This window comes from Mesoplodon densirostris, chromosome 7 (assembly GCF_025265405.1).
Source record: "Mesoplodon densirostris isolate mMesDen1 chromosome 7, mMesDen1 primary haplotype, whole genome shotgun sequence".
Taxonomy (NCBI): domain Eukaryota; kingdom Metazoa; phylum Chordata; class Mammalia; order Artiodactyla; family Ziphiidae; genus Mesoplodon; species Mesoplodon densirostris.
The window spans coordinates 88,448,593-88,466,397 of record NC_082667.1 but is presented as its reverse complement, the minus strand read 5'-3'; the positions used below and the strand labels follow the sequence as shown (position 1 = coordinate 88,466,397).

The 17,805-nt window shown below is 42.7% G+C and overlaps 1 protein-coding gene across 1 annotated transcript in view; it reads right to left on the bottom strand.

Annotated features, from left to right (window-relative positions):
* The window catches only part of LOC132493280 (forkhead-associated domain-containing protein 1-like), a 111,062-nt gene that overhangs the window by 77,958 nt on the left and 15,299 nt on the right, over nt 1–17,805 (bottom strand). Inside the window, exon 3 of the mRNA XM_060103637.1 lies at nt 8,686–8,892. Coding sequence (XP_059959620.1) covers nt 8,686–8,892 — 207 coding nt within the window. The remainder of the gene's footprint in view (nt 1–8,685; nt 8,893–17,805) is intronic.

The following is a 17,805-nucleotide window of genomic DNA, read 5'->3' as shown; positions in this document are numbered from 1 at the left end:
GGAGATGACAAAGCTTGACCAGAAAGAGGCTTTGTTCTGAAGGGCACCATACTCTCTGGTCATTCACTCAGTTGCCGGCTCCTCAACCCCCGGTACAGTAAAGCCACATCCTCCTCAAGAACGGACCCTATTCAGAGGTCCCAGGAACATGGAAATGCCACCCTTCTTGGGGATGGACAACTAAGGCCCCGACTCTGAGCTTCTCATCACACCAGTTCACCACAGGAGAGAAATGAGCAACTCTGCTTCCTTGGAGACTGGCCTGGGACTTTTCCAATGGAAAAGTGGATTATTCATCATTTTCCTCCCCCCACATCCCTAGTGGCAAATCCTGTTAGGAAGGCTCCACTTAGGCAATAGGAATGCTTCTTAATGTCATGGACATCTTCTTTGTTTTTGCCTCCCCCGCATCCATTTCTTCCATCTTTTGGATGGGCACCTTAATTTTTTTTCAGGGAAGACACCCTTTCCCTGACAATCCTGAGTCCATAGAACTCTGACCCTTCCACCCCAGGGGTGAGACCATAACCCAGGCCTGGCCAATCAGAGCATTCCTTGCCCCTGGCCTCAGTGATTGGTTCAGGGGAAGCCACGTGATCCAAGCCACTGTCAATGAAGATGCTGGCCCTTTCCCTGGAACTGCTACTTTGTAGGGTGCTGGGGCTGCTGGTGGCCTCTTTCCTACAGGTGAGAAGAGTCTGTCTGAGATTGGGAAGCTAACAGGGAAGAAAGAGTCAGATTCCTGACCATGATTTGGGCGCCTGGATCCAGCTGGGCCTAAGCTGCAGCTTTTGGCCTTTTCAGTTCCATGAGCTTTATTTTTTTATTTTTATTTTTTTGCCTAGGATACTTTTAGTTGGTTTTCTGACACTTGCAAACAATCAAATTTCCTGGACAGTATGCTTACTGAGACTTTAGCATAAGCATCACTATATACTCAGAGTGAAAGTTGTTTTAAAGGTTATGACATGCTCAAATAAAACCCACCAGACTGTCATCATGCACCAAATTTACCTTTCAACTTATAAAAGTAAAGCAGCATCTCCAGAGAAGAATGATTTAAGACCAAGGAACCAATCATAAGACAAGTAGTAAAACGCTGCTTAGAGAAACTTTGATAGATAAATAGTTCTCTAGCTACAGCAGGCTTCAGACTACAAACCCCAAATTTCTGCTTCAAAAGTGACTCAGGGAAGACATTCCATAGTTTCATTTATTTCGTTTTTTGGCCTCGCCGTGCACTTGTGGGATCTTAGTTACCTGACCAGGAATTGAACCCAGGCCCTCAGCAGTGAGAGCACTGAGTCCTAACCACTGGACCACCAGGGAATTCCCAACAGTCCACAGTTTTAAAAGAAAACGTTCCAGTTGAAGAAACAGGTAAAATTTATAATATGCATCTGTTGTATATATAATATGTTAATGTCTAGTACATTTATCAGATCCATGTCAATGTAATTATATTATTACTATATTTGCAAATGCATATATATGTGTATGTATAGTTAGAACCACATATTTCCAGCTCTTTTTAAAAGAGGTATTGAAAAGACTGTTCAAAATTTAGTTTTCCAGCTTGTCTGTTTTTTTCTTATTCCTCAGTAAACTTAAGCAATTAACCAGCACATTTCCTGGCACACAGTAAGGCTCAATCTGAGTGAGTTCTTTCTCCCCAGCTCCCCCCTCTATTTTAAGTTCTTCTTTTAGAAACCAAGTCAAATGACAGAGGCAGGACTGCATAGTGTTACAAGCAGAGGCTGGCAAACGTTTTCTGTAGCACCAGACAGTAAGCATTTCCAGCCCTGTGGGCCATAGGATCTGCCCAGCTTACTCTGCCCTTGTAGCCGACAACACAGGCAATACTGAAATGACTGGGACGGCTGTGTTCCCAGGAAACTTTACAGAAACAGGCGATGGCCCGCACTTGGCCCTGGGCCATAACGTGCCGACCTCGGGTTAAGACCTTGGGATCCGGCGTCACACAGACTCTGGTCCGGCTCCCGGCTCTGCTCCGTCTCTGGGACCCTGACGAGTGTGTCATTTCTGTGCCTTGTCTGTAAGACACAGGGATACCAACAGCCATTTCTTAGTCTGTGAGAAGTGGGTGAGATAGTGCACGTGAAATGCTGGGAACACTTCCTGGTCCATAATAAATGAGCATAAAACATTAGCCACCAGGTGTGATCACCATCGTCAAAAAAGGAGAAGAAAGGGCACAACTGAATTTGTCCAGGAACGGCAGCAATATCCCTGGTAAAGAGTTAGTGGGTGGACTTCCCTGGGGGCGCAGTGGTTAAGAATCCGCCTGCCAATGCAGGGGACAGGGATTCGAGCCCTGGTCCAGGAAGATCCCACATGCCGCGGAGCAACTAAGCCCATGGGCCACAACTACTGAGCCTGTGCTCTAGAGCCCGTGAGCCACAACTACTGAGCCCGCGTGCCACAACTACTGAATCCCACGCACCTAGAGCCCATGCTCCGCAACAAGAGAAGCCACCGCAAAGAGAAACTCGCGCACTGCAAAGAAGGGTAGCCCCCGCTCGCCGCAACTAGAGAAAGACCGCGCGCATCAACGAAGACCCAACGCAGCCAAAAATAAATAAATAAAATAAATAAAATAATTAAAGAAAAAAAGTTAGTGGAGCCAGGGACTTCCCTGGCCGTCCAGTGGTTAAGACTCCATGCTTCCAATGCAGGGGGTGCAGGTTTGATCCCCGGTTGAGGAACTAAGATCCTGCATTGGTGTAGCCAAAAAAAAAGTTAGTGGAGCCAAACAAGCAAGGAAGCCAGATAACTGAAAATGCAGTTTCTCCTATTATCAGTGGCTTTCGTTTTTACCCACATAATGAATCGTCAGCGTGTGAAATTGCAGGTTGGACTGGGAATTGCAAGACCTTCCTTAACCGCTGGGCAGTGAAGGACCTGCCTGGGCTCTCACGGCCCCACGATGCTTCGTGCTATTAGGAAAAGGCTCCAAGGGACTCAGGAGAGCCGGCTTTTAATCCTGCCTCTGGATCTATAGGACTGATGCCTAACCTTGGGGAAGTCACTGAAACTCTCTGAGCCTCAGTTTATGCCATGATAGGGGTGGTCCCAGGGACCTCTATAAAAACAACTGAAGGGGGAAAGGGGACCTGGGATTAATGAGTAGCTCCTTGGCAGAAATTGGAAATTGAAGCTCAGAAAGGTAAAGCCAGTTGCAGCTGGCATTTCAACTTGGGTCCATCCAACTCCAAAGCCCTTGCTTTCTCGATTGTGTTCTGCAGAGCTTCCCCATTAAAGCAGCAAGGAATATTGGCCGACAGAGGGCGCTCTTCTCGCAAGACAGGACGTCATGACATTGCAGGGACAGAAGACAGTATCCAGGAGCCACGTGGGAGAGTCTGGCTGGACTGGGAACAGGGCAGAGCAGGCTACAGGGAAGGCCAGACACAGGCAGTCATGGGGATGGGGGCTGCCGACAAGGAGCTGTCAACCCCCTCATGGAACAACTCGGCACGTCATTTGTGGCGCCTGGCTTCCTTTTTCATTCTGGCCATTTCCATCCGTTTTGCCGTATTTCAGAACAGAGAAAGACATGATTGATACATACGGGTGACGTGGGTTTCCTTACTCAGCTGCCTTGTAAGAACGGCGCCACTGTGACTAGCACAGCTTGTTTCCACACCTCCTTTCCCAGAGCTCAGAAAGCACGAGTAAAGGCAACAACCAACAAAACCCACAACATGGCAGCACACCTGACTCTGGGACTTCAATTTCCCACGCCTGGTGCCAAGACTCTATGGGATTAATCAACGGTTGCTTCAGAGCATTGCAGATGGCCCTGCAGGTTATGTCCTGCACAGTTTCAGTGGGCGCCATCCACATGGACTACGTTGTGAATGGTGACCCTGGAGTTGTGCAATATGGCAGCCCTAGGTAATACTTTGATGAGAGAGGTATAATTTACAAAGTATGGTCCTGGGGGCTTCCCTGGTGGTGCAGTGGTTGAGAGTCCACCTGCCGATGCAGGGGACACGGGTTTGGGCCCCGGTCCAGGAAGATCCCACATGCCGCGGAGCGGCTGGGCCTGTGAGCCATGGCCAATGAGCCTGCACGTCCGGAGCCTGTGCTCTGCAACGGGAGAGGCCACAACAGTGAGACGCCCGTGACCACAAAAAAAAAAAAAAAAAAAAAGGATGGTCCTGGGCACAACCTGGCTGCCAATGCACTTTGTCAAACAAGAGTTTTTCTTTATATTTTTCCATCTTGTATGTTATTCTATGGGTAATTTATCTGCAAATGTATTTATCTGCTAGCGGGGGCAGGTCTTGGGAGGTTTCCCTGTCCATAAGGACACTTACAAAGGAGGCATCTTGGCTGCTCCATGCTGGTTTGCTTGACTCTAAAGCTGAGGGTTATCATGTGCATATTAGGTGCCAGACGCTGGACTAAGCAATTTACGCACTTTGCCCACTTAATACCACAGTCACTCAAGGTGGTAGGAACTATTGTTACAGGAGTGGGGACCGAGGCCCTGAGAGGTAGATGATTTGTGCACGTCCAGTATAAAAGCCGGTCAAGAGCAGGGCTGGGACGGCGCTGGAGTCAGCCTGACCTCAGGGCACGTGCTCTAACCACTGTGACATCTGCAAACACATCTGGATTCCTAACCGCCCCGCACCTCACCCCCCTCCCCCAGTAAAATGCTGTCACACCCTCCTCTGTTGGTTAGGGTCACCACAAAACCTGAAATAAATGCTTTCATTTGGGAACTCTTTGTCGGGAGAAGAACAGTTCTCATCATACTTAATCTGTATGATATCAGGGCAGTCCTCCGTGGAAACTCCATCCAAGGAGGAAACACAGCGCCCTCACCAGGGACCCCAAAATCAATTGGAAACAAGAATATGCCGGAAGCAAGACGGCCACGAATTTTTTAGAAAAACTGGGCTTCAAAATATTTGATGAGAGATGCTCTTCAATACCTCTCCCTTTTCCCCTCTTCCTTTCTCTTCTTTTAAATAGCCAGCAGGTTGCGGTCATCAGGAAGTGGAATTTGTAGGAAGGTGTCAGTCAGTCCACACGCTGCCCTCACACGGACGCTGCAAAGGACCCCTCCATGAATATGAGCATCATGGATGGAAGCTTCTCAAGCTGGGGACGCCCCGGCAGAGAGCACTTTTGAGAAGATGGGGCTGTGGAGAGTCCTGCACAGTGCCCTGGGCACAGGCCAGGGGAACACTTGTGCAGCTGCCTGCAGTCAACCGAGGAATGAAGCAAGGTGCAAGTGCGTGTAGGAATAAGAATTGAAAAAATCCGTGCATATTCGAGTGATCGTGAGAGTATGCTTTCCACGGTGTGAAAACCAGTCAAGGCTACTGCTCCAGCTAGCATCAGACTGAATGGTTTTCTCCCCTACTTTTTCCGCAAGTGGGGATAGTGTTTAATTTGCACTGACTAGCTGTGTGGCCCTGGGGAAATTACTTAACCTCTCTAAGTCTCGGATTCCTTGTCTGTCAAATGGGGATCATGGGAGAACCCATCTCATAGGTTGCTATGAGCGTGAAATAAGGGAGAGCAGGTGAATTGCTTAGCACAGTGCTGTTCACGTCAGTGATTCCTCCTGCTGCTCTCCTGGTTTCTCTTCTTACAAAGCATCTTCTTCCGTCTTATCTACTCAAGGTTAGAGGTCATCATCACTTTTTCCCACAATTATATAAGAAGCACCTTGTAAAATAAAGTCCCCATTCCATAGTTGTACACACGTGTGCATAACAAACTTACTCAAAATGGCCAAAAGGTGGAAGCAACCCAAGTGGCCATGGATGGATGAACAGGTAAACAAAATGTGGTGAATCCATACAATGAAATATTCAACTGGAATGAACCATGAGGATATCATACTAAGTGAAATAAGATGGTCACAAACGGACAAACAATGTAAGATACCATTTATATGAGGAACCTAGAATCGTCCAATTCACAGACACAGAAAGCATGGTGGGAGGGGAGGAAGGAAGCAGGGGGTTTGATGTGATGGGCATAGAGTTTCAGTGTGGGAAGATGAACAAAGTTCTGAAGATGGATGGGGGTGATGGCTGCACAACAGTGTGAATAGATTTAATGCCACTGTGAACTGCACACTTAAACATGGTTAAGATGGTAAATTTTATGTGTATTTTACCATAATTTTGAAAATTAAAAGTTAAAAACAAACCCCAAAATGAAATACCTCCAAGGTTTCTCCGAGGTTTGGGGTGATAGAAATGGAGGAAAATGTTCTGAGAGCAGGTTGTGGTGATGGCTGCACAACTCCATCAATATATTCAAATTGATTGAATTGGACACTTCAAATGGGTGAAGTTTCTGTTATGTAAATTGTATTTCAGTGAAGCTGTTAAGAGCAAGCAAGCAAACAAACACATGCTGTGATCCGGAGGAAACTTTGGAGGATGAAGGAGCTGTTCACTGTCTTGATTGTGGCTATGGTTTCACAGGTGTACCCATATGTCAAAGCCCATCCACTTACAGACTTTAAACATGTGCCGTTTATGGCATGTCAATTATATCTCAAGAAAGCTGTATTTTAAAAAGGCAGAACAGTATTCCATATATAAACAAACTCCTTATAATATATTAAACTCCTTATAATATATTAAACTATATAATTAATTAAACAATGCCTCCTTTGGATGGAAATTTAGGTTTCAAATTTTATGCCCCTATCAATAATATTTCAATAAATATCTTTGTAGAAAAAAAAAGAAAAAAATGCAGATATTATTTGCTGCTCCCCTATTCTTCTCTCCACGGGCAAGCCACAGAGTCAGAATTTCCCAGGGAGGGGGCCTGGGAACCTGTAATTTTACTGAACATTCCTGAAAAATTCTTGGAATCAGACATGTTGGGGCACATTGAATCAAACTTCATGAACTTGGATTTTCAGGTTTGGGAGTGTGAAATCCCCTTTTCTTTGATCCCTAAAAAATTCTGTAAGTGTTCCATACAAATGATTCTAAATTTCGGTTTCCCTCCTATTGGCGGTGCATCAGAATCATCAGGGAGCTTGTGAGAATGCATATTCCCAGGCCCTACTCCCAGGGAGGATGTGTATGGTTGCCAGATTTCGCATAAATAAATGATTGAATAAATCAATATATAATAAACGATAAGGTGTCCGTTAAATCTGAATTTCAGATAAACACCAAATAATTTTTTTAGCATATGTGGTTCCTTGCAATAGTTGGGCCACACCTGTACATAAAAATTATTTGTTGCTTATCTGAAATTCAGATTTAACTGGGTGTCCTGTATTTCATCTGGGAATCCTAAGTATGAGTCCTCAGGCCTGGGGTGAAGCCCAGATCTGCACTGTGGGTCTGCTCCCCACGTGCTTCTGATGAGGGGGATCCTTAGAACCCATGTTGAGAACCCCTGATCAGGTCAACACCTTCTGGGTCAGGAGCCCCTCCTCAGGGCGGCCAGTGGATCCCAGTGCATCCCACAAGTGAGCACACTTTAATGTTGGTCCAAGGAGTAAAAGGGGGCTGAGAAGCAGCAGGAGAAAACTGCCCCAGGTTTTCAAAGCCAAACGTGGTGGATGCGGTGTCACGGGCCCTGCAGCCTGAGGGACGGTGCTCATCTTCTCTGAGTGAGTATTTAGGGCTGCCTAGTGGACCCACACCCAGGATTCTGCCTAGATTCTCTAAACTTTATTTATTTATACCCAGCCTCGTCCCAGAAAGGACTTTAAGCCTCGGAGGTCTCAGTCCATGCAGCGTTCTTGGTGCTGGGGAGTGAGGTTAACACGCCGTCTCTCTGGGACACACACGACAGGTATTAATTGTGTGCTCACCACGAATGGGCATTATTCTGGGAGTTTTACAATGATAACCATCTCATTTAGCCCTCGAGATAAGCCTGCAAGGTCATTGCTGTCGTTGGCCCCATTTTGTAGATGAGGAAACCGAGGGTCCGAGGGGTCCAATGGCTTGTGCAAGAGCGCACCGAGTAGGCCAGTGGCAGAGCTGGGGTTCTGACCCAGGACTGTGTTGCTAACCAGCCCCCATCCTGCCTCCCTACTGAACCAGATACTTCTGGTGACTGAGCTTTGCTGGGCGAATTTTGGGTTACGTTCCGCTTAACCTGGGGCCATACTTTAGGTCCTGATCCCGGGAACATTTCTGATCCGGTGTGATAACAGCTGGCAGGCCTTGAGCGTCTACTCTGGCCAGAGACTTTGACTTTTTATACATAGATACTCTCTCAACGCCCTGCACCGCTGAGAAGACCCAGACCCAGGCATACAGAGAAGCCTGGCCGAGGTCGCAAAGCTAGGAAGTTGCAGAGCACTGATCTGCCTAAAAAGGAAGCATCCATCTCTGCATCTTCAAAAGCACACACTTGCTTTCCACCTCCCCTCGCCAAGCTTCACTTTTCAGGAAAATGCTCTCGCTCCGGGCTGGTCGCTAGGCAACCCTTGCATGTAATTCCACGAAATGCCCAGAAGAGGGCGCGAGGACTCGCTCTCCTCGGGCACCCACGCGATGGGGCTGAACTTCGCAGAATCGCGAAAGGAAGAATGACGCTCTCCAGACGAACTCCACCTGTGGCCGTACCCGAGCCCTAGGCTGCACGGAAGGTGACACAACACGGCACCTCTGCACCCCACCCCACCCCACCCCCGCAGGGGCCTGGACTCACCGAGGCTGGGTTTTCGATGACCAGTTCATAGGTCAGCCCTCCGGACCCAAACCTCACGATGTCTCCGGGTAGGAGCTTCACAGCCACGTTCTGAATGTGGCACTCATTGACAAACGTGCCGTTGCAGGAATTGAAGTCGTGGAGAACAAAGCTGCTTTCGGCCTCATTATATTCAATGAGTGCGTGATGGTTGTCGACGTCTGCAGACTGAAATGCAGAAGGGGGACAGTCAGAGCCAGGAATAACAGGAATAACAAGGAATAACTAGTGCCACTGACACTGGGTGCCCCAATGTGCTAACCACTTCATCTGGCTGGACAGTCACTGCAATCCTCATTTTAAGAGGAGGATGCTGAGGGTCAGAGAGGTTAAGTGACTTGCCTAAGGCCACACAGCTAGTGAGTGGAGGGTCACCAGACCCTGACAGCAGACCCAGACTAGATGCCCAGTTTTGGGGTAGGGCGTCAGGCAACACAGAGGCAAGAGGGAACTCGGGGGGAATTGGCCAGGACTTGGCCACTTGATAGTTCTCTGATCCCATGCAAGTATCCTTTTGGTTGTCCCGAGTGGCAAGACAGCAGAAATGGTCCAACACAAACCAGAAAGGTCAGTTGGCAAGTGACAACTGTCCATTTACTGCAAGTGTTAAAGTTAAGGGGAGGTTTTGTAATAATTGTTGTTTGTTCTATTCATTTTTAAAATAACATGTTTTTTGTAATAATGCAGAAAATGAGAACTAGAGAAAAACACAAAGAAGACATTAAAATCACTTAGACTCCCGTCCCCCAGAGGCAGGCACCGAGAACACGGTGGTTCACATCCTTCCAGTCTTTTCTCTATGCTTACAATCTTTTTAAAAAGTTTAAACACAATTGCGCTCACACCACAAAACATAGTTTTATAACTACCTTTTAAAAGCCTTGGTGTATAATGAAGGTTTTTCCCATGTGCTTAATTATTACTGTTGCTTCTTAAAAGCTAATCAGAATTTATCTAACCAAAGATGATCTATTTTTCAATAGGGGCCCTGGTGTGACCACATTTCCCTCAAAAGAGAGAGACCCCAGACAGTGATTTGTCAGTGGGGTCAGAAACCTCCTGTGTAACCACTTTAATAAGAAGAATGAGCAAACCTCGGCACCAAGGAGGAAATATCACATCCCCCCCTGGACCCGGCGCCCTGGACTATGGGCTGCAGGGCACGTGCGAAGTCCTCTGTCTTCTCAGGACACTGCCTATGAGCCATCCACTCCAGCCTGAGACTTTGCAAATATTTTCTAAGTCACTCTTCTCAGAGTGCCTCATCCAACTTTCACAGAGAGTACTTGGAATTAGAAATCTATACAAACGTCCCACAATATAATTATAACCAATAGCTTATATTAATAATAGCTTATAGTATATGAATAGATAATAATATAACTGCATATATTAGTAGAATATATTAATGACACATTATGTGTAATTACACAAATGCCAGGAAATTTGCCAAGTGCTTTACTGCATTATCCCGTTTCATCTTCACAATAATTCAAAGGGATACTTCCTCATTTAAAAAAAAATTTAATTTTTTATTGAAGTCTAGTTGATTTACAATGTTGTGTTAGTTTCAGGTGTACAGCAAAGTGATTCAGTTATACATATATATAATATCTATTCTTTTTCAGATTCTTTTCTATCACAGGTTACTGCAAGATATTGAATATAGTTCCCTGTGCTGTACAGTAGGTCCGATAGTTACTCATTTCTTAGATGAGGAAACTGAGGCATAGAACGATTAAGTGTGCCCACAGTCAGCCACTTTGACTCGCTTGGCTTGTTCCCAGGTTTGCCTGATTCAAATGACTGTGCCTTTACCCACTTTTCAAATTCCTACCGAATACTTTGGCACTTAAAATACTGAAACACAAGAAGAAAGCAGGAGTAGCTCTATTAATTTCAGGCAGAGCCAACTTCAGAGGAAGGAAAGTTATCAGGGATAAAGAGAGGCGATACATAGTGATAAAGGGGTCGATTCTCCAAGCAGACATAACAGTCCTTCATTGTATGTACCCAACAATAGAGCATCAAAGTATGGAAGGCAAAAACTGATAGAACTGCAAGGAGAAGCAGATGAATCCATCATGGTAGCTGGAGACCTCAACAGCCCTCTGTCAGTGACGGGCAGACCCACCAGGCAGAAAATTAGTAAGAATGAAGTTGAACTGAATAGCACTACCATCATCTGGATCTAACTGGCAACCACACAGCTTCATCCCACAGCAACAAAACACACATCCTTCTCAAGCTCCCATGGAACATTCATGAAGCAGACCACATTCCAGGCCACAAAATATACCTCAACAAATGTAAAAGAATAGAAATTATGCAAAGTACGTTTTCAGAACACAATGGAATTAGGCTAGAAACCAATACCAGAAAGACAGCTGGAAAATCCCCAAATATTTGGAGATTAAACAACACACCTCTAAATAACAGATGGGTCAAGGAGGGAGTCTCATGGGAAATAAAAATTTATCTTGAGCTAAATGAAAATGAAAATACAACCTATGAAAATTTGCAAGATGCAGTGAAAGCAGTGCTTGGAGGGAAGTTTATGGCATTGAAGGCATACATTTGAAAAGATCTAAGCTTCCACCTTATGAAACTAGAGAAAGAAGAGCAATATAAGCTTACCACAAGCAGAAGAAAAGAAGCAATGAATGAAATAAAAAGCAGGAAAACAATAGAGAAAAGTCAGCAAAATAAAGAGCTGTTTGGTTTTTTTTTTTTTTTTGTAAAGATCAATAAAATTGACAAACCTCTAGCAGGATAACCAAGAAAAAAAGAGAGAAGATACAAATTACTCAAATCAGAAATGAAAGCAATGGCATCACTACTGATCTCATGGACACTGAAGGGATAATAAAGGAATATTATGAATAATTCTATGCCCACAGATTTTATAACTTAATGAAGTGGACCATTTCCTTGAAAGACACAATCTACTGAAACTCACACAAGGAGAAATAAATACTCTGAATAGACTCATATCTAGTAAAGAATTTGAATCAATAATGAATAACCTTCCAAAATGGAAAGCACCAGGCCTGGATGGGTTCACTGGTCAATTCTATCAAACATGAAGGAAAGAATGATATCAGTTCTAAATAATCTCTTCCAGAAAACAGAAGAAGAGAGAACACTTCCCAGCTCATTCTGTGAGGCCAAGCTTATTCTAATAGCAAAACCAGATAAAGATATTGCAAAACAGGAAAATTGCAGACCAATACCTCCCATGAACATAGATGCAAAATCCTCAACAAAATATTAGCAAATTGAATCCAGTGATGTATAAAAAGACTTCTACACCACAGACAAGTGGGATTTATTCCAGGTATGCAAGGCTGGTTCAACATTTGGAAATCAATTAATGTAATCCATCACATCAACAGCGTAGAGAAGAGAAATCGCATTATCATAACAGTAGATGCAAAAAGAGCATTTGACAAAATTAAACACCATCCATGATAAACTAACAAACCACCAAACCACCACAACAACTCTTGGCAAATTAGGGATGGAGGGGAACTTCCTCAACCTGATAAAGTACATCTATAAAAACCCTAAAGCTAACGTCATATTTAATGGTGAGAAACTAGAAACTTTCCAATTAAGATCAGGAATAAGGTGAAGATGTCCCCTTTCACCACTCATTTTCAACATTGTACTGTATGTCCTAGCTAATGCAACAAGGCAAGAAAAGAGAATAAAAGATAGATTGGGAAGGAAAAAGAAATCTTCTTTGGTGAGGTGTTTGTTCAGATCTTTTGCCCATTTTGCAGATGGCATGATTGTCTATGCAGAAAATCCCAAAGAACCGACAGAAAGCCCTCCTGGAACTAATGAGCAATTGTACCCAGGTTGCAGAATACATGATTAATATACAAAAGTCAATTGCTTTCCTATATACCAACAACGAACAAGTGGAATATGAAATTAAAAACACAACACCATTTACATTAGCACCAAAAAAAAAAAAATGAAGTACTTAGGAATAAATCTAACAAAATACTTAGCTATATGAAGAGGTATATGAAGAAAACTACAAAATGTTGATGAAAGAAATCAAAGTAGTCTAAATAAATGAAGAGATATTTCATGTTTATTTGAAATTCCTTAATGATATATGATGTTTAACATCTTTTCATATGCTTATTTGACATCTGTAGATTTTCTTTGGTGAGGTGTCTGTTGAGCTCTTTTGCCCATTTTTAAGTTGGGTTGTTTGGTTTCTTATTGTTGATTTTTAAGACTCATTTATATTGTTTATTTATTTATTTTATTGAAATGTAGTCGATTTACAATGTTGTATTAATTTCTGCTGTACAGCAAAGTGATTCAGTTATACATATATATATACATTCTTTTTAAAATATTCTTTTCCATTATGGTTTATCACAGGATATTGAATATAGTTCCCTGTGCTATACAGTAGGACCTTGTTGTTTCTCCATCCTGGATGTAACAGCTCACATCTGCTAACCTCAACCCCCCACTCCATCTCTCCCTCAACCCCCTCCCCCTTGGCAACCACAGTCTGTTCTCTATATCCATGAAGACTCATTTATTTTGGATACATGCTTACAGCATCTTTATTCATAACTGCCCAAAACTGGAAGCAACCAAGATGTCCTTTAAAAGGTAAATGGATAGACAAATTGTGGTACATCCATACAATGAAATACTAGTGATAAAAATAAATGAGTTATCAAATAACAAAAAAGACATGGAGGAATCTTAAATGCATATTGCTTAGTGAAAGAACCTAGTCTGAAAAGGTTACATACCGTATGATTCCAACTGTATGAAATTCTGGAAAAAGTAAAACTATAAGGAGAGTAAAAGATCAGTGCTTGCCAGGGGCACAGGGGCTCTGGGGCTCAGGATGAAGAGGAGGGGCACAGGGGATTTTACGGCAGTGAAAATATTTTTTATGATACTGTAATGGTGGATACTTGTCACTATACATTTGTCAAAACGAAAGAACGTACAATGCAAAGAGTGAACCCTAATGTAAACTATGGACTTAGTTAATAATAGCATATCAATATTGGTTCATCAGTTGTAACGAATGTACCGCACTAATGCATGATGTTAATAATAGGGGAAACTGTGTGTATTGGAGGGGTGGATATATGGGAACTCTCTGTATTCTCTGCTAAAATTCCTGTAAACCTAAAACTGTTCAAAAAAATAAAGTATTAAAAAAAATGAAAACACATTAGTTCTTTGGAAAATGTCACCCACATCATCTTCATCACCATTGCCATTGATCTTTGTGTCCTTTGAACCTTTGATAACACATGAATAAGAGAAATTCTGTGTGTTACATTTTGTTTTTCTCTTGCCAGGCTTCACTGCTTTCAGTTCCTCAAAAACTGTCAAGCCATTATTAAGAAATCAAAGCAAGCAGGAAGTTTTAAATGACTCCACAAATTTGGGTGAGCCTCTACCACATGTTAGGCCAGGAGACAGCTTCCTAGTTTGGCCCTATAATATCACTTGCTCCCTTTACTTGGAAAATTGCTAAATGCTGCTACTGGACAGATGCCCTGCTGCTAATACAGACTGACTCTATAAGCCCCAGCCTACTGAGCTGTCCAACTATGAGATGAACTGTTATTTATTTATTATTATTTTTATTATTATCCTTATCATCCTCTAACATATTTTGAGGTCTTCCTGTGAACTGGGCCCTGCTGAAGCATTTTGTGTGCATTTTTATCATTTAATCTGCATGACAGCCCTAAACAGGGACTCTATTATTATCTCCATCTTAGAGATGAAGAAGCTGAGACTCAAAAGCTGAAGTGAGAGGACAGCATTACCTTGATACCAAACCCAGACAAAGACACTACAAGAAAACTACAGACCAATATCTCTTCTGAACACTGATACCACAATCCTCAACAAAATAGGAGGAAACCGAATTCAACAGCACATTAAAAGGATCATACACTATGACCAAGTGGGATTTATTCTTGGAATGCAGACTTGATGGTTCAACATATGAAAATTAATCCACGTAATACATCACATTAACAGAAAGAAGGAAAAAAATGATCATCTCGATTGATGTACAAAAAGCATTTGACAAAATGCAACACTCTTTCATGATAAAAGCACTCCACAAACAGGGAATAGAGGGAAATTACCTCAACATAATAAAGGTCAAATATGAAAGGCCCACAGGTAGCATCATACTCAAAGGTGAAAGTCTGAAAGCTTTTCCTCTAATTTCAAAAATAAGATAAGGATACCTGCTTTTGCCACTTCTATTCAACAAAGTACTGGAAGTCCTAGCCAGAGCAATTAGGCAAGACAAAGAAATAAAGGCATCCAAATTCGAAAGGAAGAAGTAAAATTATCTCTGTTCACAGACAACATGATCTTACATGTACAAAATCCTAAAGAGTCCATGAAAAACCACAACCCTCTTAGAACTAATAAATAACATTCACTAGCAAAATCGTAGGACACAAAATCAACACACAAACATCAGTTGTGTTTCTATATGCTCACAATGAACAATCTGAAAAGGAAGTTAAGAAAATAATTTCATTTACAATAGCATCAAAATGAATAACATATTTTGGGATACATTTAACCAAGGTGGCAAAAATGTGTACACTGAAAACTACAAAGTGCTGCTGAAAGAAATTAAAGACACAAATAAATGGAAAGACACCCTGTATTCGTGGGTTGGAAGACTTAATATTGTGAAGATGTCATTACTACACAGCAGGATCTACAGATTCAAAATCCCAACAGCAGTTTTGGCAGAAATAGAAAAATCCATCCTAAAATTCATATGGAATCTCAGTGGACCCCAAATAGCCAAAATAATCTTGAGAAAGAAAAGCAAAGTTGGAGGTCTCACACTTCCTGATTTCAAAACTTACTGCATACAAAGGTACAGTAACCAAAACAGTGTGATACTGACATAAGGTCAGGCACATAGGCCAATAGAATAGAATAGAGAGCACAGAAATAAAACTTTGCATATATGGTCCAATGATTTTTGACAAGGGTGCCAAGATTATTCAATGGGGAAAGAACAGTATTTTCAACAAATGATGCTGGGAAAGACTGCAAAAGAATTAAGTTGAACTCTTACCTTACACCATGTATAAAAATTAACTCAAAGTGGATCAAAGACTTAAACAGAGTCTAAAACTATAAAACTTTTAGAGGAAAGCACAGGAGGAAAGCTTTATGACATTGGATTTGGCAATGCATTTTTGGATATGATACCAAAAGCATAGGCAGCAAAAATAAAAATAGATAAATTCAACTGTATCAAAAATTAAAACTTCTGTGAATCAAAGGACATAATAAACAGGGTGAAAGGCCATCTAGAGAATGGGAGAAAATAGTTGCAAATCACAAATCTGAAAAAGGGTTAATATGAAGAATATATAGAGAACTATAACTCAACAACAACAACAAAAAAGAACCCCCAAATAACTTGATCAAATATGGGCATAGAACTGGAATAGACATTTCTCCAAAGAAGATATATAAATGTCCAACAAGCATATAAAAAGATGCTCAACATTACTAGTCATTAGGGAAATGCAAATCCAAACCACAGTGAGATACCACCTCATACCCATTAGGATGGCTACTATCAAAACCAAACAAACAGCAACAGAAAATAACAAGTGTTGGCAAGGATGTAGAGTAGGGGAACACTTATGCACCGCTGAGAATGTAAAATGGTGCAGCTGATATGGAAAACAGTAGAGCGGCTTCTCAAACAATTTAGAATAAAATTATCATATGATCCAGCAAGTCCACTTCCGGGTATATACCCCAAAGAATTGAAAACAGGAACTTAAAGAGTTATTTGTACACTCATGTTTATAGTAGCATTATTCACAATTGCCAAAAGGTGGAAGCCACCCAAGTGCCCACTGACTGATGATTGGATAAGCAAAATGTGGTCCATCCATACCGTGGAATATTATTCAGTGTAGGAGGAAGGGAATTCTGACACATGCTACAACATGGATGAACTGTGAGGACATTATGTGAAATAAGTGTCACAAAAAAGCAAATTTTGTATGATTCCACTATGTGAGGTACATAAAGTAGTCAAGCTCATAGAAACAAAATAGAACGGGGGTTGCCAGGAGCTGGGGAAGGGGAAACGGGGAATTGTTGTTTAATGGGTACAGTTTCAGTTTTGCAAGATGAAAAATTCTGAGGCTGGTTGCACAACAATGTGAATAACTTACAACTACTGATCTGTACACTTAAAAGTGGTTAAGATGGTAAACTTTATAGGTATTTTACCACGATTTAAAAAATGGCTAAGATGAAGGGACTCACTCAACATCAGGATGCTAGCACAGGGCAATGTCAGGGTTTGAACCCAAGTCTAATTCCAAAACTTGTACCTTTGATTTGTACCCTGTGATTTTCAGAGTAGAGAGTCATTTAATAATGAGAGAGGAGACAGGCAGGACCTAATATACAAAACAAGTGCATTTTTTAAGGCTCCTGCATTGAAAATGTCTTTAAAAAGTATATAGTGAGTCCATAAAATATTGAGACGTTGAAACTTCTATTAACAATGACCATCTGCTCTGATGACCCCTGTGCTTTAAGGAAGCCTCCTCGGGAAGCTGACTTAGTTATGACGTTGCCCTGACGTTCGCTGACGTTGTCGCTGAGGTTCGACGTGTACCTGGAACCGTCCTTTGGAGCTAGGTTTCAACCTTGCATCACCTGGCACTGGGAAGCCCCATCTCAGACCATAACCTCCCACTCCCGGCCTTCCTCATCCTCTGTCTCGTCCTCTCCTTGAGTCACGTAGCCTTTGCTCCCTGTTTGCTCCCTATGGGTAATGCCCTATGCTCACACAGCCTGGGCCCTGCTCAAGCTCACCAGCTCCTTCAAGTCCATCCCGGCCCCCAAACCCTCCTGCCACCCTCACACTTCTGTCCTGAGGCCGGCCCAGTGCCCTTTGGGCCCCCCAGCCAGCAGGTCCCTGCTCTCAGGCTTTTCATTCTACTTTGACAACAGCCTCCTAGGTCTTCACCTCCTGCACCTGCCTGCATCCTCCATCTGCTT